General features: G+C 45.8%; 1 protein-coding gene across 3 annotated transcripts in view; it reads left to right on the top strand.

Moving 5' to 3' along the window:
• cabin1 (calcineurin binding protein 1) overlaps window positions 1–22,839 on the top strand; it is a 483,310-nt gene that overhangs the window by 439,234 nt on the left and 21,237 nt on the right. For all 3 annotated transcript variants that reach the window (XM_068005469.1, XM_068005470.1, XM_068005468.1), the window contains exons 33-34: window positions 7,418–7,706; window positions 13,377–13,553. In XM_068005469.1, the coding sequence (XP_067861570.1) occupies window positions 7,418–7,706; window positions 13,377–13,553 (466 nt within the window). The remainder of the gene's footprint in view (window positions 1–7,417; window positions 7,707–13,376; window positions 13,554–22,839) is intronic.

Genomic DNA, 22,839 nt, shown 5'->3' with positions numbered 1-22,839 from the left:
ACATCCTTTTAATAACTACAATATCCTTCTTGTACTGTGGTGACCAGAACTGTACACGCTCTTCTAAGTGCGTCGCACCAATGGTTTATAAAGTGGCGGGATTACCTCGCTATTGTGGCTCAATATTGACCTTACCATTGGCGGCAGTGCCTTCAACTGCCGAGGCCCTTATCTCAGGAATTCCCTCCCGAAACCCCTCTATCTTCCTTTAAGGTGCTCCTTAAAACCTACCTTTGTGACCTCACCTGCCTGGATACCCACCAGTGCCACCTCTTCCTCAGAGAGTTTGTTTCCTTTTGTTAAAAAGCCTTGTATTCTGTGGCAAAAACCATTGATTTAATCAAAGCAGCTTCACAAAACTTTAGGGTAGTGAAATGCTGCTCTCCATGTTGTTCCTTAGCCAGGACATGTTGAGGCTTGCCCTACTTGCGGTATATCCATATCGTAGATCAGTATGCAAATAGTTATTTACAAACTCTATTGACAGCTCAGGGTGATGAGTCTTGCAGGCTGGTTTCATATATTAAATCATGAGGGCTTGTATCTCCTCCTCCTAAACTGCTTTGACATAAGATATTGATAGGAGGTTCACTGAATAAGTGAGAAATTTAGGTGTTTGGTATGGTCTTGCATGCAGTCAAATGGCGTCGTAACACGCTATCTTTGCCCCTCTTCTTTCTCTGAACTGGTGTGCTATTCATGTGTTTATTTTCCTTATACATCAACCTTGTCTCTCTACTGCCCCCTTTCTTCATTGAATTGAAGCACATTCCCAAAATGAATATATAGTGCGGACTTTTAAAGGAACAGCACCCTGCTGTTTGGGTGATGGACTATTCGTTTCAATGTGGAGCTTGAACATTCAAAGCACAAGGAATGCAATATTTAAAGCTAGCTAATCAGTCATTTTTTTGTAGCTGTTTGAATTTTAATAGAGGTCCTGATGGAGAAACTCACTGTAGAAATCATTAAAGAAAGTTGCATTTTTTTTTTACAGTGATTCTCTTGTCCACAAGAGTAGAATTCATTGCCACTAAATCAGTTAGGATAATGAAGAGGAGGGGGGAGCTGTTGAAAGGGCACACTGGGAAATATCTGACTGAAGCCAGACATGCTGTTTATGAAGAGACTGGGAACTGAGGGCAGTGATTGACACTTAAAAACATCACCAGAATGACAAAGTAGTGAAAGTGCCTCTCCTGGAGATTGTGTATTTCTCATGTCAGGCACGTAAACCTTCAGAACATCCCTCTGCAGGCTGTCCAAAATGTGTACAGCATTTCCCAAAGGCACTTTTCTCAGTGAGTCACTTCAGCCTATGTGTCTAAGAGGCTCCATCCATATAATCAAACCAATGATTTTAAGCTTTTTTAAAACCTTGTGCTGTGTTTAACCCACTAGCAGCTGTTTATAGTATACCTGTTAAAGGGACATTGTCACCCAGTAAATTGTCTTTTTTGGTTAGTAAATAGAAGAGGGGCCTCAATTTTTGCAACATTTGCCACTGACAGCATCACCTTAAAATAATTTCAGCACTTTGTTAGCATTACTTTGAAACCAGCAACTGGGAGTTGCATAAGAGCAACAAGGAGTGACTCTGCTCAATCTCTCTTCCATCCTTGAGGGCAGGTAGCTGGCCTTCACAACACTCCTCCCAGAGGCAGCATGAGATTTGTATTGATGACTCGACATCTCTCAAAAAAAAGTTCTGACTCTAGAACACAGAACATAAAGTGGACAAGTTCACACTAGGGCAGTACAATGTCTCTTTTGGGAGCATGCTGCCCCTGGTTTTGCTGGATCTGTTCCAGCATGAATCTCCCATTGAGGTGCTGTTGACTTGTTAAATTGATGTTAATGAGCTTGTGTTTGGTTTGCTTGGGAGCTTGTGTAGCGTGAGTGAGATCAAACTTGTAATGTTGGTCACGTCCGCCGGCACACTACGCAACTATAACACATGCACCCTTTTAAATGCCCTCAGATTTAACTACATTTCAGACTGACTTGATCTCGTTAGATCCTGGGTTCAACTCCATAAGTGACCCCAACCTTCTGCAATCAGAGATGGGGTTCTTTTTACATATGGACTAGTTGGGATTGCTTATGTCTCTTTAATTGAGTGTGGAATGGGCTTTATGCAGAGAGTTCAACTGCGTCCATGCTTGTTGCCAATTCAGACCTTGGTGCACAACAGCTCCCTGGATGAGTACATGGTGCAGCTTAAACAGCTTCCAGGGAGAGCACTTCATATAGTTTCAGTGGTTGGAGTGATGCTTGGCAGCGTGTTGTTGAAATGTTTAGGGGTTTCAGCTTTCAATGCCTGCATCACAAGTTCCAGTTGTCACTAGAAATATTAATATTAAAATAGTCATGTGTTGCATTTCACCATGTGGGGTTCAGTGTACAGAATCTGCATGAGAAAAATGGACTTTGAATAATGCATAATTATGTGTTGCTCGCTGTATTTCATGCTGTTGGACTTTTCACCTGAGGAGATTTTGCATGATGTGCCTAAACTATAGGAACCCAATGCTTCCATTGTTTTCTTATCACCAACATCAGCATAAACAGGCTGATTTCAGGCACTTTCCCAGAAATTGGAGAGAGAATTGCCTGTTGTGGCTAGGAATACCATGAAACTGAACAGATCTCTTTACACATTCCAGGGATGCTACCCCAGGAAAATCGTCCCTTGAGGATGAATTTTTTTTTAAATAGAGAGGGTCTGAGTACAGATTTGTGGCAGTTTAGCCGCGGACAATCCCTCCTCTCTGAGCTGCAATTTCTGATTCATGCATTTCCTTTTATAAAAATGAATATAATACAAGTGCCCTGCCACGTGATTTTCCTGAGAGTTGCTGTGTAAATTGTTGAGGGGGTTTAATGATTCTGAGAGAGAAAAGCTAAAGAGCCTCTGAGCCACGTGTCTGGTTGAGTATATCCATTTTGTTAACAGTTTCATTGAAAGGGGGCACCATGGCAACCAGTCATCTTTTTCTGGAGGTGTACTCTGGATATAATAGATTTACATGTAGCCTTGGCATCCTGTCTCATTCGAAAAAGGGACCAGGAGATCGGGAAGCTGTGCCAAGAATGTAAGGATGCTGCTGCTCCTCTCAAGTCTCAGATCAGCCAGCTGGACAAACTGAAGGAAGGAGGTGGGTTATATAGCAGTAAGTGGGAATGGGATTTTACAGTCTGCGGAAACCCAGCTCCAGAACATCTCTTTCATGTCCTCCAATTCATCCTAATGTCTGAGTTTGACCAGATAATGTGTGGGATGAGAATTCAAATGGACAGAGGAGGGATCTAGTTTTATTTTGGGTGTTGTATGTTACAGGACTGAAGGTATTGCAGTGATATTTGCCAGAGCTTCAGATTGTTACTGCATCCAAATGTTGTGTTTCACTTGTGTGTAAATCGACTGAATGTGTGTTTCTATGTCATAGCATCCCCTAAAGACAAATGTTTCCTGTAGAGTTAGTAAGACTCTGGAACAAGTAAATAAACAGAGGTGACTAAAGAGGATGGTGGATATGGTGTGAAGCATTAGCAGTCTCAGTCTTGAGTCTGCAATTGCCACCATGTCATGGAGATCTGTTAATTTGGACAGCTTCTCTGTTGTGAGCTGTTTCTGTGCTGAGGTTTTCTGGTAATCAAAGATGGGGGTAGTACTGTGTGAAGGGAGCTTCAGAATTTGCTATTATCTAACAGCTATTTGACTGTGAAGGGCGTTGCAGCTGAATCCAATCATGTCCTCTCCTGATATCCATACATGCACTCCAGCAAGCATCACTGGATAGCAATTGGGAGTGGAGATCCTAGCTAATTAACCTCTTCCCCCTCCCCCTCCCAACCCACTTCAGCTATTGGTCTGACTGAGATCAGTGAACTCAGCACAGACCGAGAGTCATACCTGGGATTTTCTGATCTGTCTGGTTTAGTCCCGCACCAACCACCAGGGGAGCCCTCACTGGCCTGTTTCCAAATGTCTCGTGATGGTTTCACTTGTTACTGCTGACACCAGTGTTCTTTTTAGAATTAGTTATTAATAAGTGTTACATGTCAGTCAGCCTGTTTACTATCACAGGTAGATTTCACAGTGTATCAGCATTAAATAATTCTATTTATGCTGTGCTGATTCCTCTTGAGTGAGAACAGTTATTCACATTTATGACAATAAATTTAAAAATCCAGAGTAACACATTTTTTAAAGTTTTAAATTAATATAAAACAATAGATGGAATTTCCATGGGGGAGTAACTAAACTAAGAGGCGAAAACTACTAATAACTTGCTTGAATTTATCAAAAGGTATTTGATAAAGTTCTATGCATGAAGCTTTTAAAGAAGCTTAAAGCTGGTGGAATTAATTGTGTAAAGTTGGTAGGGAAGGGTTGGAACATGCTCAGTCTCTACACAATGTTCATGTGAGGATAAATATGTAGAACAAGAACTGTGTGTTCCTCCAATTGTCAGCAAGTGATGGGCAGGGAGGTAGAGCTGGGGAAAGTTTGGACTGGTTTCTTAGGCTAATCCTGTGCAGTGTGAATGAAAGCATCAGGAGTACTATAAAACAAAACTTAAAATCAGTCTCCATATGTAGGCTGCTGACATCCAACTCTATCTTTCCACCATTGCCATTGACTCCAATGCTGTTGCTATGCAACCCAATTGTCTGCCAACACCAATTTGTGGATAAGTTGAAACTTCCTACAACATCTGTTGCAAAACTAAAGCCACCCTGATCAGCTTATGGCACCACCTACATGCCTCTCTCACTGGCTCCATCGACCTCCTTGGCCGTTGGCCGAGACTGATTCCCGTGATTTACAACCATGCTGTTCTTTTCAGCCCTCAGCTGAATTTTCTACTCCACATCGAGCCCATTGGAAAGTCCCCATTCTTCTATCCCCAGAACAATATCCGGTTACACCCATCTCACCCCCTCAACTGTGCCTTTAACACCCTGAGGATTGATTTCTCAAGTTCCTCTCATTAGCATCCCCGCCTTCACCTTTCACAAACTTCAGCTAATCAGAACTCTACAGCCCTGTCCTGTACCACCTAAAGAACGACTCATCGATCAGCCCATGCTTGCCAGCTCTCTGTACCCCAGGAAATCAGCTTCAAGATCCTCTCCCTCTTAAATCCCTCCACAGCCTTGCTCCGCCCTATTTGGAAATGTTTCTCCAGTTCTACGTCCTAGCCTGCACTCTGCTTCTCGGATTCCAGGTAACTGCTTGTTCCTTATTTTCCCCCACTCCATTATCTTATGCTGATCTTTCTAAGACTACGCTCCTGAATTCTGGAACTCTTTCAAAACCACTGCTGCCTCTTTAAAAAAAAACTCCCAGAAGATTATCTATTTGACTGTGCCTTAGGTTGCCCTTTCATGTTCACCTTTCCCTCTAGAATGTCTCTTTTTATGTGAGGAATGCTATAGCAATAAGTTCTTGATTCTTACTGTTAATGAAATATGGCTCTCTTTGTTTTATGACTTGTCATTGTTGGCTAACTATAAATACTGCTGACGGTGATATTCACTTGTTAACTGGACGACACCAGGTTTTTGTTGCTGCTACATTTTGTAGTATTTTCTCTCCTCCCTGTATTAAGCACCTGTCCTCTCCATAACTTGCCTTCTGATCTCCCCTCCCTGTGATAAATGTCCACCCTCTCTGTAACTTGCCTTCTGATCTCCCCTCCCTGTGATAAATGTCCACCCTCTCTGTAACTTGTCCTTCGATCTCCCCTCCCTGTGATAAATGTCCACCCTCTCTGTAACTTGTCCCTCGATCTCCCCTCCCTGTGATAAATGTCCACCCTCTCTGTAACTTGTCCCTCGATCTCCCCTCCCTGTGATAAATGTCCACCCTCTCTGTAACTTGTCCTTCGATCTCCCCTCCCTGTGATAAATGTCCACCCTCTCTGTAACTTGTCCCTCGATCTCCCCTCCCTGTGATAAATGTCCACCCTCCCTGTAACTTGTCCCTCGATCTCCCCTCCCTGTGATAAATGTCCACCCTCTCTGTAACTTGTCCCTCGATCTCCCCTCCCTGTGATAAATGTCCACCCTCTCTGTAACTTGTCCCTCGATCTCCCCTACCTGTGATAAATGTCCACCCTCTCTGTAACTTGTCCCTCGATCTCCCCTCCCTGTGATAAATGTCCACCCTCTCTGTAACTTGTCCCTCGATCTCCCCTACCTGTGATAAATGTCCACCCTCTCTGTAACTCGTCCCTTGACCTCCCCTCCCTGTGATAAATGTCCACCCTCTCTGTAACTCGTCCCTTGACCTCCCCTCCCTGTGATAAATGTCCACCCTCCCTGTAACTTGTCCCTTGACCTCCCCTCCCTGTGATAAATGTCCACCCTCTCTCTAACTTGTCCCTTGATCTCCCCTCCCTGTGATAAATGTCCACCCTCTCTGTAACTTGTCCCTTGACCTCCCCTCCCTGTGATAAATGTCCACCCTCTCTGTAACTTGTCCCTTGATCTGCCCTCCCTGTGATAAATGTCCACCCTCTCTGTAACTTGTCCCTTGATCTGCCCTCCTTGTGGTAAGTGTCTGAGCTTGTTATGATCGGTGATTGTGAATGTTTAGTGTTCACACATTTTTGAATCAAACTTTACTGTACAATGTTAACATTGAAATGTTTGCATTTCTTTGTGATGATCACCTTCCTCCTCTTCAATGTATTTAATCTCTTCCTGACCTTTACCCAAGGTCATGCCCTGTCCCCAGTGAAGTCAGTAGTTGGACAGACCTTTCCCAGCTCCCCTCAAGTCAGCCATTAGAAGGGTTTTAGTTGACAGGTGGCTGAACTCCTCAGTGCATTTCCCCACCACTGAGATTGATGTTTTAGTGTGTGAAAGATCAGGACCTATCTTGTGGCGTGTGTATGGGCCCAGCATTGGCAAGTTTGAAAGCTCTGGGCAGTGCATTTGTACTCTTGCAATTGGTTGGATTCTGGTTTGTCCACATCAAGAGTGCAGAGGGATAGACATACGAACTGGAGACCAAGGACGGGGGAGTGAAAGGGTTCAGCATGAAATGAGAGGGCCTGCTACATGCTGCTTTGTACGCTTCATAGCAAGAAGCTACAGAGCAATGCTAGAAGAAAGAACGAACTTGCATTTATATAGCGTCTTTCACAACCTCAGGATACCCCACAAACCTAAAGAGAGGGGGGAGCTTTAATCTAAAATAAACAGGAGCATTGAGAGTCCTGGCACCTCCTTCAAAGCCTTGGCCTTGCCATCCCATGGAGGTGACAGGCAGAGCAATAGACACTTCCTAGAAGGAGATGGGACAATCTGACAAATCATCCCACAACAGCTGGGTGTGGGGCATATTTTGAATACTGCAACAAAAGGTCTAAAGCTATTTTTTGTTCAATACCCTTTCTTGCAGTCAGGAGAGACACCAACCACGCCGAAGTACTCCAGGGACTGTAAGGAAAGTTTCTTCCCTTCCACGCCCAGCACCGTCGCCCCAACTGCTCCCACTTCGACTACGCCAAGCATCGTGTTGCTTGAAAACACCAGGCCAAGTGACTCGCAATCTAAAACGAGGTTAAGCCACACTGCCCAGGGGGACTTGCGAGGTGCCGAAGTTACACCAATGTTGACACCACGGGACGTCGAGCCCCAAACTGCTGGTCCAACAGAGACACTGTCCAGCATGTCATATCTCACACAAGGTAAACTTTACTGCTGCTTAAAACAACAATTTGCATTTATACAGTGCCTTTAAGAAGAAAAACACCCCAAGGTGCTTCACAGAATGTAAGAAAAAACGGAGATTAAGCCAAAGGAGGAAAGATTAGGAGGGGAGACCACAAGCTTGGTCAAAGAGGTGGGGCTTAAGAAGGGTCTTCCAGGAGGAGAGGGAGCGGGAATGGTGGAGGGTCTGGGGGGATAATTCCATAGACCAGGAAGCTGAAGTGGGAGTTGGGAGGGAGGGAGGAGTGCACAAGAAGCTGGAATCAGAGGGATGGAGAGTTTGGGGATGTTTGTAGGGCTGGAGGAGATCACAGAATTAGGAAGGGGCAAGGTCATGGGGGAACTAGAACACAAGGTTGCGAATTTTAAATTGCAGGTGTTGAGGAACTGGAATAATATTGGGGAGGGATGACAGGGGCAATGGGCATGCAGGACTTGTAGTGGGATAGGATACAGATACAGTAAGTATGGAGTTGGTGCCTGTATGTAACAGCAATGAGAAAGATGGTTTCAAAGAATGTGCTTTTATTCCTCAGTAGACTTAATTTTCAGAAAGGACAACATGTAGGTTTGAGGGAGGGGAAGGGAAGTTTTGTTTCCATTTTTTCCCTCCACTTTGCTCTCCTCCCGTGAAGGCAGTGACTCATACAGGGGTTTGGTTCCCAGATGTTGCTACACCCTCCAGTACCTCACCCAAACATGACCAGTTCATGGGTGACCCTAAGGGTGAATGTCAGCAGCCTGTTCAACATGTGAAAACTGGAAAGTTTAAGAACAGGAGAAAGTCTTTAGGCTCAGCTCGCTCTTTAGTTGATCTCTACCCCACTTTCCTGAACACTGTACTCCAACCATATCCCTCAACCCCCTCATTTCAGAGTTGTTTCTGGCAATTTGTTCCATCTGTCTATTATCCTTTGTGTGAAATCATTCTGCCACAATCCATTCCTCAGTTCCTTATTTTTAAACTACATCTTTGATTCTTGAACATGAAAATATGATCAACTTTGAACAATTCCCATCATAATTTTGAACTTATGTTCATTTACCTCGAAGCCGCCTCTTTTCCAGAGACTAAGCCCAACTTCCTTGATTTTTCCCCACCACCAGCCAGCCCTTGCATGTTCAGGTTACTTGGAGCTCCCCAAATGCTTCCCTGGTTGAGATCAGCTAACTCAGCACAGAGCAACGATTGAATCAAAGTCGGCAGCCTTCTGGTCTCTGTGGCTCAGTGCCATAGCTGCAGTGTACTTACTCACTGAGCCAGCAGGGGACCCTGTTTTTTTAGTGAAATGGGGGATGTTTCCTGATTCATTTTTCCCATTCATTCTCTTCTTATTCGTTGCCATGCACCATTTCTGCCTCAGCTGCCACTAAAGCTGCTGTGGAGCCTGCGGCCAGCAATGGATGAGATCAGCCCACCAGGGTGAGCTGCCAGGCCACACTTGTAGGTGCAACATCTGGCCCCAGCTCTGCTCTTCTCTCTGGCATAGACACGATCAAATGCGTGCTTCGTGAGGAGTGATGGAATTTGGGCCTGTGCCCCACTGTTCCATTGCACAGCGTGTTGCTACAGCAGGCAGGACTGTTTGGAACTGTTTTGTGCTGTAGTTAGGCAGCGGTTGAGTTTAGTGCTAGCTGGCAGTGAGACCTGGATGGATGTTTTAGTTTGCTCTGTGTTCCAGTGAGGGTTGGAAACAATTTCTGAAAATTACTTGCCGCTTTGCAGCAAGCAGGTTTTTATAAAATTGTTCCAATTAACTTTTCATTGTTTTAAAAAAATGTTATGCAGAAAATAATCTTCCTTTTCTAACTAGTGGTAAATCGGGTAGGGGAGGAGGAAAGAGGCCCAAAAGATTAGAACAAAATAATGAATCAGAGTGGGAAATCAGGCTGGGTTAGTTCCAAATCGGGTGTTTACCTTTTATTTGAAGGGCCATAGAGCCATGGAATGTTCCAGAAAAGGCAAAGTCCATTAGGCCCATCAATTCTGTGTCAGGGTTTTTCTCCACATGAGCCACCTAGCCTGATCCCACTATCCTACTCACTCCCCATACCCATCACTTCCTCGTTTTCAAGCAACTATTTAACTCTCTCTTAAAAGAGTTTACAGTCCCTGTTTCGACAATGATTTGTGACAGGGAATTCTACATTCCGACCACTCTGTGTGAAGAATTTTTTTCTCACCTTTTTAAATTCTTTTTGTGATTTTCTTAAATTTATGCCCTCATTAATGTCTCGCTGACCTCGTTTCATCACAAGGTTAGAGATCACAACACCTGTCTGAGGTGTGTGCTCCAATGACTGGAATGCAGTAACTAACAGTATCCTTTGATAAGGAAATGATTAGATTATTGGTGCTTTACTCACCCATAGAGCTTTTTCTTAAAAAAGATGACAGCAATGGATATATAGAACTTCAATAAAATAGGGGAGTTGATGTAGCTTCGTAAAGGTAAGGCTTGAGTGGGTGCCTGACAAGCAGCCAAATTCCCTAAGTGAAGCAGTGGTTTTGCAATCTGTTGCTCACCACTCAATGTAATACCAGATGTATTTATGGGTGATAAGAGTGGACATTCCCTTAAAGTATCTTTTTGGCTGCCTCAGACTTTCAAGGATTAATTTTTTAGTCCAATGTGCTGACCTACTAAATACATAACCACTCTCGCTCAATGAGTAAAATATCAAAAAAAAAGTCTATTTGAAAAGTTCTGCTCGTTCTCCCCGGGGCCCGCTGTGTCTGGTCCTGCTCGTTCTCCCCGGGGCCCGCTGTGTCTGGTCCTGCTCGTTCTCCCCGGGGCCCGCTGTGTCTGGTCCTGCTCGTTCTCCCCGGGGCCCGCTGTGTCTGGTCCTGCTCGTTCTCCCCGGGGCCCGCTGTGTCTGGTCCTGCTCGTTCTCCCCGGGGCCCGCTGTGTCTGGTCCTGCTCGTTCTCCCCGGGGCCCGCTGTGTCTGGTCCTGCTCGTTCTCCCCGGGGCCCGCTGTGTCTGGTCCTGCTCGTTCTCCCCGGGGCCCGCTGTGTCTGGTCCTGCTCGTTCTCCCCGGGGCCCGCTGTGTCTGGTGCTGCTCGTTTTCCCTGTGGCCCGCTGTGTCTGGTCCTGCTCGTTCTCCCCGGGGCCCGCTGTGTCCGGTCCTGCTCGTTCTCCCCGGGGCCCGCTGTGTCCGGCCCTGCTCGTTCTCCCCGGGGCCCGCTGTGTCCGGCCCTGCTCGTTCTCCCCGGGGCCCGCTGTGTCCGGCCCTGCTCGTTCTCCCCGGGGCCCGCTGTGTCCGGCCCTGCTCGTTCTCCCCGGGGCCCGCTGTGTCCGGCCCTGCTCGTTCTCCCCGGGGCCCGCTGTGTCTGGCCCTGCTCGTTCTCCCCGGGGCCCGCTGTGTCTGGCCCTGCTCGTTCTCCCCGGGGCCCGCTGTGTCTGGCCCTGCTCGTTCTCCCCGGGGCCCGCTGTGTCTGGTCCTGCTCGTTCTTCCCAGGGACTGCTGTGTCTGGTCCTGCTTGTTCTCCCCGGGGCCCGCTGTGTCTGGTCCTGCTCGTTCTCCCCGGGGCCCGCTGTGTCTGGCCCTGCTCGTTCTCCCTGGGGCCTACTGTGTCTGTGTATCTGGTCCTGCTCGTTCTTCCTAGGGACTGCTGTGTCTGGCCCTGCTCGTTCTCCCTGGGGCCTGCAGAGTCTGTGTGTCTGGTCCTGCTCATTCTCCCCTTGGCCTGCAGTGTCTGTGTGTCTGGTCCTGCTCGTTCTCCCCAGGGGCCCGCAGTGTCTGTGTGTCTGGCCCTGCTCGTTCTCCCCAGGGCCCGCAGTGTCTGTGTGTCTGGTCCTGCTCGCTGCTCGGTCTCCCCAGGTGCCCGCAGTGTCTGTGTAACTTACGCCCCCCCCCCCCCCAATAGTCCCAAGGGATATATTTTGCTACCCAGCGTCTAAATCAGGTGCTCCCAGGTTAGGTCTGGTGTGGTTAGGTGCAAAGTAAATTTCCCACTGCACTGCCTTACCAATAAACCTTAAGGAAAAATAAAGAGAAAGAACTTGCATTTATGTACTGCCATATCACATCCTCAGGATCTCTGCAGCACCTCACAACCAATAAATTGCTTTTGAAGTACAGTTACTCAAATGTAGATAAATGCAGCAGCTAATTACATACAGCCAGTCCCTCAAACATGCATAATGCGTTAGTCTGGATTTTGGTACTATCAAATGAGGGAGGAACGTTGGCCAGGGCACTGAGAGAATTCCCTACTTCTCTTCAAATAATGCCGTAGGATCATTAAACAGTCTGTCTGTTCAGATGGACGTTAATGTCTCTTGGGCAATATAGCACCTCAGAAAATGCTGTGCTTCCTCAGTACTGCACATAAATGTCAGCCTAGATTATGGGCTCCAGTCCTGGAGCGGGGCTTGAACCCACGACCTTCAGACTCCGAGGAAAGATCGTAACCAACTAAGCCAAAGTGATAATCCAAACCTCAAGACCACTCTGCTGTGATGGCTCCATTTCTCACATCAGCCATTCGTTCGGCCTCTCGAAGTGAGATGTCCCCATTTGTGAGCATTTTGGTGCATTGGACCATTGTTGACTGGAAACTGCATCAAGCCTCTTTCATGTAGCCTTATCACCAATAGACAGCAGGGACATAGATCCTTCAGTCTGACCCCAGAGGTAATCATACATTTCAAGAAATTCTACAAACATTCAAGTGAAATCCATCCTAAAGACGGTCAGTGCAGACCAGGTTCTCAGAATTAGTGTCAGCTATGGCTCAGTGGGTGTATCACTTGCCTCTGAGTCAGAAGGTTGTGAATTCAAGTCTCACTCCAGAGACATGAGCACAAAATCTAGGCTAGCACTCCAGTGGAGTGCTGCACTGTTGGAGGTGCCGTCTTTCAGATGAGACGTTAAACCGAAGCCCCATCTGCCCTCTTAGGTGGACATAAAAAGACCCCATGGTACTATTCGAAGAAGGGCAGTGGAGTTCTCCCTGGTGTCCTGGCCAATAGATATCCCTCAACCAACATCACTTTAAAAAAAAAACAGATTATCTCGTCATCATCACATTGCTGTTTGTGGGACCTTGCTGTGAGTAAATTAGCTGCTACCTTTCCTACATTACAACAGTGCTTCAAAAGTACTTAATTGGCTGTAAGCACTTTGGGACGTCCTGATGCCGTGAAAGGCGCTATATAAATGCAAGTTCTTTCTTTTCCTTCCTTCAGAATGAACTAATGTATTTTGTGCTTTTATGCTATATGTCCCATCAGTGACCCTTTGGGCATTCTTGTTACAACCATTTTTAAAAGATGTAACATTTTCATCTCAGTGCACACTTCCTGATAAAACTGGTATTTGTTCAGTGTATTTGTTTGAATCCCTTTCCAGAGCAATTAACTTGAACTGAAAAGTCTAGCAGATTCAGTCCTTCCAACCCTGGGCTGTGTCTGCAGAAAAGATATTGAGCTATCTGACTCTGGATTGAGGTACTGATGGCTGGAGCAATTTGAGGAGATGGAACGAGTGTCACACAAGAAACATATTGGCACTGTCTTAATGTGTGATGCAGGTGGTATATTGGTGCCATTACTTTAAATAAGCACTAGGTGAGCAGGTGGGAGAGCACAGAACATAATGAACTGGAGTCAATTGGGCCTGTTCTCTCCACTCTGCTTTTCAGATGAAGATTCAGAGGAGCCTTTAGAAGGACTGAGTTATCGGCACCAGGAGACTCACTTGTGCCAGCAGATGAAAATGGCAACTGTCGCTTCATCCCACGATTCTTCTCGCTGGCAAGAAGAGGGCACGTACGCTCAACAAGATGAGGGCTCCCGTCCTGCACACTGCTCCAGTCACAGTGAGTACATCCAGCAGCAGGTTACTAATGGGCGTGCAGTTTGTACATCAACAGTGGGTCTGTGTGCTGGGCACAAAGTACAGGCTGCCAAAGGGAGGCAGCATCAGCAGTACATTCTGTAGCAAACCTCTCCGATCTCCCATCACTACTGAACCTCACTCCTGCACTGGTGATGGAAAGCTCAAAGGTGGTCTACCAAACTGAAAGGAGAATGTAGTAAGTTCATCAGGGTAAACATCTCGCATTAACTTTACATTTGCGATCTAACCAAATATATTACTCTGGGGGCACACTCCCCAGAGCTGGCTCTATGCTTCAATCTGCTATGCATTTCTCCTCCAGCACAGACCTGCTAGATTGTATACAACAGTCATTAGTAGAGATGTGATTTCTTAAATGTAAGTAGCTGCAGCAGTATTTTCAGGCTCTTTATAATGTGACATTCAGTGTTCTGTGTGTAGTCACAGCAATGATGTTGTCTATTAATCCATTTAGTGAGTAACTGATAAATGAATGTGTCAGAGAGCACAGGAACTGCAGTAATAAAGTGATTCATATCCAATGCATCACAGGCACTAATGAGTTCTATACATATTACACAAAAGCAAGGGGGCACCCCACCCCCTCCCCTGCCATCCCCCACTCAGCTTCATCAATTCACCATTTCCCCTGCTAAACAAGAAGAGATGTGGAGTGGAGTGAGCAAAGTGATCTGGTACATTGCAACAGGGTGTTCCAGTTCAGTGACCTCTCCTGACTTGATTCTATTTCTCTTGTGATAATTGGCCAAAAGCTCAAGATTTTCAGTTTTCTGGGCATGTTGATTTGTCTTCTGAGTTTTCATTACTGCACAAGTGCTGCATCATCATCAATGTAGCATGCTCCTTCAGAGCATTGTATGATGGATCGTACATCTCCATCTCTCATGATCCCCGGCTCTCCTCATGGCAGAGAAGATCCCTATATTCTAGGACCTGAGGTCAGCTGTGACGGTCAGTGGACATCACTTCCAGTTGGTGACCCGCGTGACATGTGATGCGAAATAATATCATCAATAGATGACCGATCCATCATTTAATTTGGCAAGAAATTTCCCAACCAACTTGCTGGGTTGACTTGGCACATCCATAATGATCAGTCATGGATACCCCAACATGGTTACCTATCAAGGCTAATGGGCCCGCCTGGCCCAGCTTTGAAATCAAAGGTGTGCCTGAGGAGGCTGAGCAAGCATATTGCCCCAGTTTGGAATCACTGCCACAGATGTGCAGCCTTGTTTCCCTTCCCCGAGTCACTGATGTGCAGCCTAGTTTCATAGACACATAGAAAATAGGAGCAGGAGTAGGCCATTCGGCCCTTCGAGCCTGCTCCGCCATTCAATATGATCATCGCTGATCCGCTCTCTCCCCATATCCCTTAATGCCTGTTGTGTCCAGAAATCTATCTAGCTCCGTCTTAAATATATTCAGTGACTTGGCCTCCACAGCCTTCTGTGGTAGAGAATTCCACAGGCTCTCATCCCTCTGAGTGAAGAAATTTCTCCTCATCTCAGTCCTAAATGTCCTACCCCGTATCCTGAGACTGTGACCCTTCGTTCTGGATCCCCCAGTCAGGGGAAACATCCTGCATCCAGTCTGTCTAGCCCTGTCAGAATTTTATATGTTTCAATAGATCCCCTCTCATTCTTCTTAACTTGAGTGAATATAGGCCTAGTTGACCCAACCTCTCCTCATACGACATTCCTGCCATCCCAGGAATCAGCCTGGTGAACCTTCGCTGCACTCCCTCTATGGCAAGTATATCCTTTCTTAGGTAAGGAGACCAAAACTGCACACAATACTCCAGCTGTGGTCTCACCAAGGTCCTGTATAACTGCAGTAAGACATCCTTGCTCCTGTACTCAAATCTTCTTGCAATGAAGGCCAACATACCATTTACCTTCCTATCTGCTTGCTGCACCTGCATGTTTGCTTTCAGTGACTGGTGTACAAGGACACCCAGGTCCCTTTGTACATCAACATTTCCCAATCTATCACCATTTAAATAATACTCTACCTTTCTATTTTTCCTTCCGAAGTGGATAACTTCACATTTATCCACGTTATACTGCATCTGCCATGTATTTGCCCACTCACTCAACGTGTCTAATCATCTTGAAGCCTCTTTGCATCCTCCTCACAACTCACAATCCCACCTAGTTTTGTGTCATCAGCAAACTTGGAAATATTACATTTGGTTCCCTCATCCAAATCATTGATATATATTGCAAATAGCTGGGGCCCAAGCACTGATCCCTGCGGTACCCCACGAGTCACTGCCTGCCACCCCGAAGACACCCCATTTATTCCTACTCTCTGTTTCCTTTCTGTTAACCAATTTTCAATCCATGCCAGTATATTACTACCAATCCCAAGTGCTTTAATTTTGCACACTAACCTCTTATGTGGGACTTTATCAAAGGCCTTCTGAAAATCCAAATAAACAATATCCACTGGTTCTCCCTTATCTATTCTACCAGTTACATCCTCAAAAAACTCCAGTAGGTTTGTCAAACATGATTTCCATTTCATAAATCTATGTTGACTTTGTCTCATCCCATTGATATTTTCTAAGTGTCCTGTTATCACATCCTTTATAATAGACTCTAGTATTTTCCCTACTACTGATGTTAGGCTAACCGGTCTGAAGTTCCCTGTTTTGTCTCCCTCCTTTTTTAAATAGTGGGGTTACATTTACCACCTTCCAATCTGCAGGAACTGTTCCATAATCTAGAATATTGGAAGATGACAACCAGTGTATCCACTATTTCGATGGCGACCTCTTTTAGTACTCTGGGATGATCAGGACTGACCACCCGGCATTGGACCACTAGGCACCGGACACGACAAAGGCAAACCAAGCCCAGTCGACCCTGCAAAGTCCTCCTCACTAACATCTGGGGACTTGTGCCAAAATTGGGAGAGCTGTCCCACAGACTAGTCAAGCAACAGCCTGACATAGCCATACTCACAGAATCATAGCTTTCAGCCAACGTCCCAGACTCTTCCATCACCATCCCTGGGTATGTCCTGTCCCACCGGCAGGACAGACCGACCAGAGGTGGCGGTACAGTGATATACAGTCAGGAGGGAGTGGCCCTGGGAGTCCTCAACATTGACTCCGGACCCCATGAAATTTCATGGCATCAGGTCAAACATGGTCAAGTTAACCTCCTGCTGATTACCACTTACGGCCTCCCTCAGCTGATGAATCAGTCCTCCTCCATGTTGAACACCACTTGGAGGAAGCACTGAGGGTAGCAAGGGCACAGAATGTACTCTGGGTGGGGGACTTCAATGTCCATCACCAAGAGTGGCTCGGTAGCACCACTAATGACCGAGCTGGCCGAGTCCTGAAGGACATAGTTGCCAGACTGGGCCTGCGGCAGGTGGTGAGCGAACCAACATGAGGGAAAAACTTACTTGACTTCATCCTCACCAATCTACCTGTCGCAAATGCATCTGTCCGTGACAGTATTGGTCGGAGTGACCACCGCACAGTCCTCGTGGAGACAAAGTCCCGTCTTTGCACTGAGGACACCATCCAACGTGTTGTGTGGCACTACCACCGTGCTAAAAGGGATAGATTCAGAACAGATCTAGCAGCTCTAAGCTGGGCAACCATGAGGCGCTGTGGGCCATCAGCAGCAGCACAATTGTATTCCAGCACAATCTGTAACCTCATGACCCGGCATATTCCTCACTCTACCATTACGAACAAGCCAGGAGATCAACCCTGGTTCAATGAGGAGTGTAGAAGAGCATGCCAGGAGCAGCACCAAGCGTACCTAAAAATGAGGTGCCAACCTGGTGAAGCCTCAACTCAGGACTACATGCATGCTAAACAGCGGAAGCAACATGCTATAGACGGAGCTAAGCGATTCCACAACCAACGGATCAGATCAAAGCTCTGCAGTCCTTCCACATCCAGTCGTGAATGGTGGTGGACAATTAAACAACTAACGGGAGGAGGAGGCTCTGCAAACATCCCCATCCTCAATTATGGCGGAGTCAAGCACATGAGTGCAAAAGACAAGGCTGAAGTGTTTGCAACCACCTTCAGCTAGAAGTGCCGAGTGGATGATCCATCTCGGCCTCCTCCTGATATCCCCACCATCACAGATGCCAGTCTTCAACCAATTTGATTCGCTCCACGTGATATCAAGAAACGGCTGAGTGCACTGCATACAGCAAAGGCTATGGGCCCCGACAACATCCCAGCTGTAGTGCTGAAGACTTGTGCTTCAGAACTAGCTGCGCCTCGAGCCAAGCTGTTCCAGTACAGCTACAACATTGGCATCTACCCAACAATGTGGAAAATTGCCCAGGTATGTCCTGTCCACAAAAAGCAGGACAAATCCAATCCGGCCAATTACCGCCCCATCAGTCTACTCTCAATCATCAGCAAAGTGATGGAAGGTGTCGTCGACAGTGCTATCAAGCGGCACTTACTCACCAATAACCTGCTCACCGATGCTCAGTTTGGGTTTCGCCAGGACCACTCGGCTCCAGACCTCATTACAGCAAAAGAGCTGAATTCCAGAGGTGAGGTGAGAGTGACTGCTCTTGACATCAAGGCAGCATTTGACCGAGTGTGGCACCAAGGAGCCCTAGTAAAATTCAATGGGAATCAGGGGGAAAACTCTCCAGTGGCTGGAGTCATACCTAGCACAAAGGAAGATGGTCATGGTTGTTGGAGGCCAATCATCTCAGCCCCAGGACATTGCTGCAGGAGTTCCTCAGGGCAGTGTCCTTGGCCCAACCATCTTCAGCTGCTTCATCAATGACCTTCCCTCCATCATAAGGTCAGAAATGGGGATGTTCGCTGATGACTGCACAGTGTTCAATTCCATTTGCAACCCCTCAAATAATGAAGCAATCCGAGCCTGCATGCAGCAAGACCTGGACAACATCCAGCTTGGGCTCATAAGTGGCAGGTAACATTCGCTCCAGACAAGTGCCAGGCAATGATCATCGCCAACAAGAGAGAGTCTAACCACCTCCCCTTGACATTCAACGGCAATACCATCGCCGAATCCCCCACCATCAACATCCTGGGGGGTCACCATTGACCAGAAACTTAACTGGACCAGCCATATAAATACTGTGGCTACAAGAGCAGGTCAGAGACTGCGGCGAGTGACTCACCTCCTGACTCCCCAAAGCCTTTCCACCAACTACAAGGCACAAGTCAGGAGTGTGATGGAATACTCTCCACTTGCCTGGATGAGTGCAGCTCCAACAACACTCAAGAAGCTCGACACCATCTAGGACAAAACAGCCCGCTTGATTGGCATCCCATCCACCACCCTAAACATTCACTCCCTTCACCACTGGCGCACTGTGGCTGCAGTGTGTACCATCCACAGGATGCACTGCAGCAACTCGCCAAGGCTTCTTCGACAGCACCTCCCAAACCCACGACCTCTACCACCTAGAAGGCCAAGGGCAGCAGGTACATGGGAACAACACCACCTGCATGTTCCCCTCCAAGTCACACACCATCCCGACTTGGAAATATATCGCCGTTCCTTCATCGTCGCTGGGTCCAAGTACTGGAACTCCCTTCCTAACAGAACTGTGGGAGAACCTTCAGACGGACTGCAGCGGTTCAAGGCGGCGGCTCACCACCACCTTCTCAAGGGCAATTAGTGATGGGCAATAAATGCCGGCCTCGCCAGCGACGCCCACATCCCATGAACGAATTTTTAAAAAAGGCCCTGGGGATCTATCGGCTTTCAGTCCCATTAATTTCTCCAGCATTATTTTGTTTACTAATACTAATTTCCTTTAATTCCTCCTTCTCACTAGTCCCTTGGTTCCCTAGCATTTCTGGGAAGTTATTTGTGTCCTCTTCCGTGAAGACAGAACCAAAGTATTTGTTTAATTGCTCTGCCATTTCCTTGTTCCCCATTATAAATTCTCCCGTTTCTGACTGTAAGGGACCTACATTTGTCTTCACTAATCTTTTTCTTTTTACATACTTGTAGAAGCTTTTACAGTCCACTTTTATGTTCCTTGCAAGTTTACTCTCATATTCAATTTTTTCCTCTTAATTAATCTCTTGGCCCTTTTTTGTTGAATTCTAAACTGCTCCCAATCCTCAGGCTTGCTACTTTTTCTGGCAACTTTATATGACTCCTCTTTGGATCTAATACTGTCCTTAATGTCTTCTGTTAGCCACGGTTGGACCGCTTTCCACTCCCCGAGTCGCAGACGTGCGGCCTTGTTTCCACTCCCCGAGTCGCAGACGTGCGGCCTTGTTTCCACTCCCCGAGTCGCAGACGTGCGGCCTTGTTTCCACTCCCCGAGTCGCAGAGTGGTCCTGATGTAGTGCCTTCTTTCCCCAGTGTATGCTATGTCTGCCATTGGCCCACTTTGCGGCAGAGACTTGGGTTTGCAAAGCCAGCACCTCCTTAAATACTTTAAACAAAGATCATTTAAAACCCCCTCTTACATGATATTGGGTTCGAATCTCCCAGTTTCCATTTGAAAACCCTTTTAAAATTGAATAGGATATTAAAAAGAATTAAACTGTCCTCTCCGGTAACATTTAAATCAGTTATTGCCAAGAGGTAGTGTTAATTTTTATAAACTATATTGCTGAGTAATAACATTTGTTTCTGAATTAAGGCAGATTTAATATATGTGAAATAACGATATATATCGAAGGAAAAACATTACATTCCCCACTCATATACAAAACTGAACTGATGATAAAAGGCCATGGCTAAAGGTTACAAAAGGTTAATCCTGATACTTTGCTTGTTTAGTAACAGTTACTGACTTTTTCAAGTGATTCATGAGAGTCAGAGCCTTGACATCAATGTCCCTTTACGATAAAAACTAGACAAGCAGCTGATTCTTGTTGGATCAGCCCGTGATGAGGGGGAACCAGTGGATGTACTATGTTTGGATTTTCAAAAAGCATTCGATAAGGTGCCTCACAAGAGGTTGTTACACAAGATTAGGGGTCATGGGATTGGGGGTAATATATTAGCATGGATTGAGGATTGGTTAACGGACAGAAAACAGAGAATAGGAATAAATGGTTCATCTTCGGGTTGGCAGGTTGTAACTAGTGGGATGCCACAAGGCTCAGTGCTTGGGCTTCAGCTGTTTACAATATATATCAATGACTTGATGAGGGGACCGACTGTAATGTATCCAAGTTTGCTGAACATACAAAGCTAGATGGGAAAGTAAGCTGTGAGGAGGACACAGAGTCTGCAAAGGGATATAGACAGGTTAAGTGAGTGGGCGAGAAGGTGGCAGATGGAGTATAATGTGGAGAAATGTGAAATTATCCACTTTGGTAGGAAGAATTGGAAAGTAGAATTTTTTTTAAAGTTTGAGAGATTAAGAAATGTTGGTAGTCAGAGAGACTTGGGTGTCCTTGTAGACGAATCATAGAAAGTTAACATGCAGGTACATCAAGCATTAGGAAGGCAAATGGTATGTTAGTCTTTATTGCAAGGGGGTTGGAGTATAAGAGTAAGGAGGTCTTACTGCAATTATATAGGGCTCTGGTGAGACCACACCTGGAGTACTGTGTACAGTTTTGGTCTCCTTATCTAGGAAAGGATATACTTGCTTTAGAAGGAGTGCAATGAAGGTTCACTATATTGATTCCTGGGATGAGAGGGTTGTCCTATGAGGAGAGATTGAATAGAATGGGCCTATATTCTCTGGAGTTTAGAAGAATGAGAGGTGATTTCATTGAAATGTATAAAATTCTTAGAGGGCTTGACAGGGTAGATGCAGAGAGGCTGTTTCCCCTGTCTGGAGAGTCTAAAACTAGAAGTCATCGTCTCAGGATAAGGGGTTGGCCATTTAAAACTGAGATGAGGAGGAATTTCTTCACTCAGAGGGTTGTGAATCTTTGGAATTTTCTACCCTCGAGGGCTGTGGATGTTCAGTCATTGAATATATTCAAGACTGAGATCGATAGATTTTTGGACATCAAGGGATATGGGGATCGGGCAGGAAAGTAGAGTTGAGGTCAAAGATCAGCCATGATCTTATTGAATGGCGGAGCAGGCTGGAGGGGCCCTATGGCCTACTCCTGCTTCTATTTCTTATGTTCTTAAATAGAGCAGCACATTCACTGTAAAAACCAGAATCAGGGCTAAAATGTCAAAACACATCAGCCATTAATGTGAAGCTGATCATTTTTGACAGCTAGAGAACCAACATTTACTCACTGTTGAACAGCGCAGCCACCAGTTAGAGGCATTTTGTTACCGGGTTTTCAGTTACTGATTGTGAGTCCCATTCTGCACACAGTGTGTGTTCACTCATGTTGGGAAATTCTGCTTAACTGCACCAGCCTAATTTTTTTTTGTCCATTTCCATAGATTTTTTTAAAAGTTAAAGTGTCTGTGACACCTATCACCAGAGCTTATCAAACCACCTAAAGTATTCAAAAATAACATAGGCACAGTAGAAATATTTAAGTTAATTGTAGCTTTCTGTTCGTGAACCCCAGGATGGCACAGCCAAGCTCCTAAAGCACAAAATGCAAAACTGGAAAACAACCTGTAAATGACAGGCCGCTAGTTGGGAAATCAAAACGTGACTTAGTCATTTAAGTACACTGGTGTGTCCTGTAATAATATTTACTTGATACAACATTTCCCTGTCATTGTCACTGTTTCTGGAACTTATGGGCCATTGTTTCTTTCAGCGACCTGCGATGGTTTCCGTAAGCAGACGATGTGCAGCTTTTCATTTTAACTCTTGCAGAATGAGTCAAGTTCGAAACGAACAATTACCATAAACTGCAAACTAGAATTTATGTAGAATTCCCAGTCTCTTGAGGATAAGCAGAAATATCACACACCGCTCAGATATTCGATAGGCTAAAACAGCTAATCAAATTTATTTACAAAGGCAAATAGAGTTTGAAAATGAAGAGAATTGGACCAACACTAGAATACAAGATGAACTGGTATTTCTAACCTTCAGTTTACCAGCCTTTCTCCAGCAGTTAGAACAAATTCCCAAGAGCCAAGTCGGTGAACAGTCTAATTTTTTTCTGCCTTGATAAGAATGTTGACTTGTGCTGTAGCCTCAGCTTACTGTGAAAAATGTGCGCCATGTGCTCAGTGAGCTGTATTGTCTGAACAGAATTCAGCAAGATCTGCAGATGGACCTTGTTTTTATTCAATTAATTTCTTTGAAGAAGGAAAGCAGATGAATTTTGAAAATATTACCAAAACAAAATTTAATGAAGCAGAAAAAAGGGG

This window comes from Heptranchias perlo, chromosome 25 (assembly GCF_035084215.1).
Source record: "Heptranchias perlo isolate sHepPer1 chromosome 25, sHepPer1.hap1, whole genome shotgun sequence".
NCBI classification, from domain to species: Eukaryota; Metazoa; Chordata; class Chondrichthyes; order Hexanchiformes; family Hexanchidae; genus Heptranchias; species Heptranchias perlo.
This window is presented reverse-complemented; position numbering and strand designations above follow the sequence as displayed.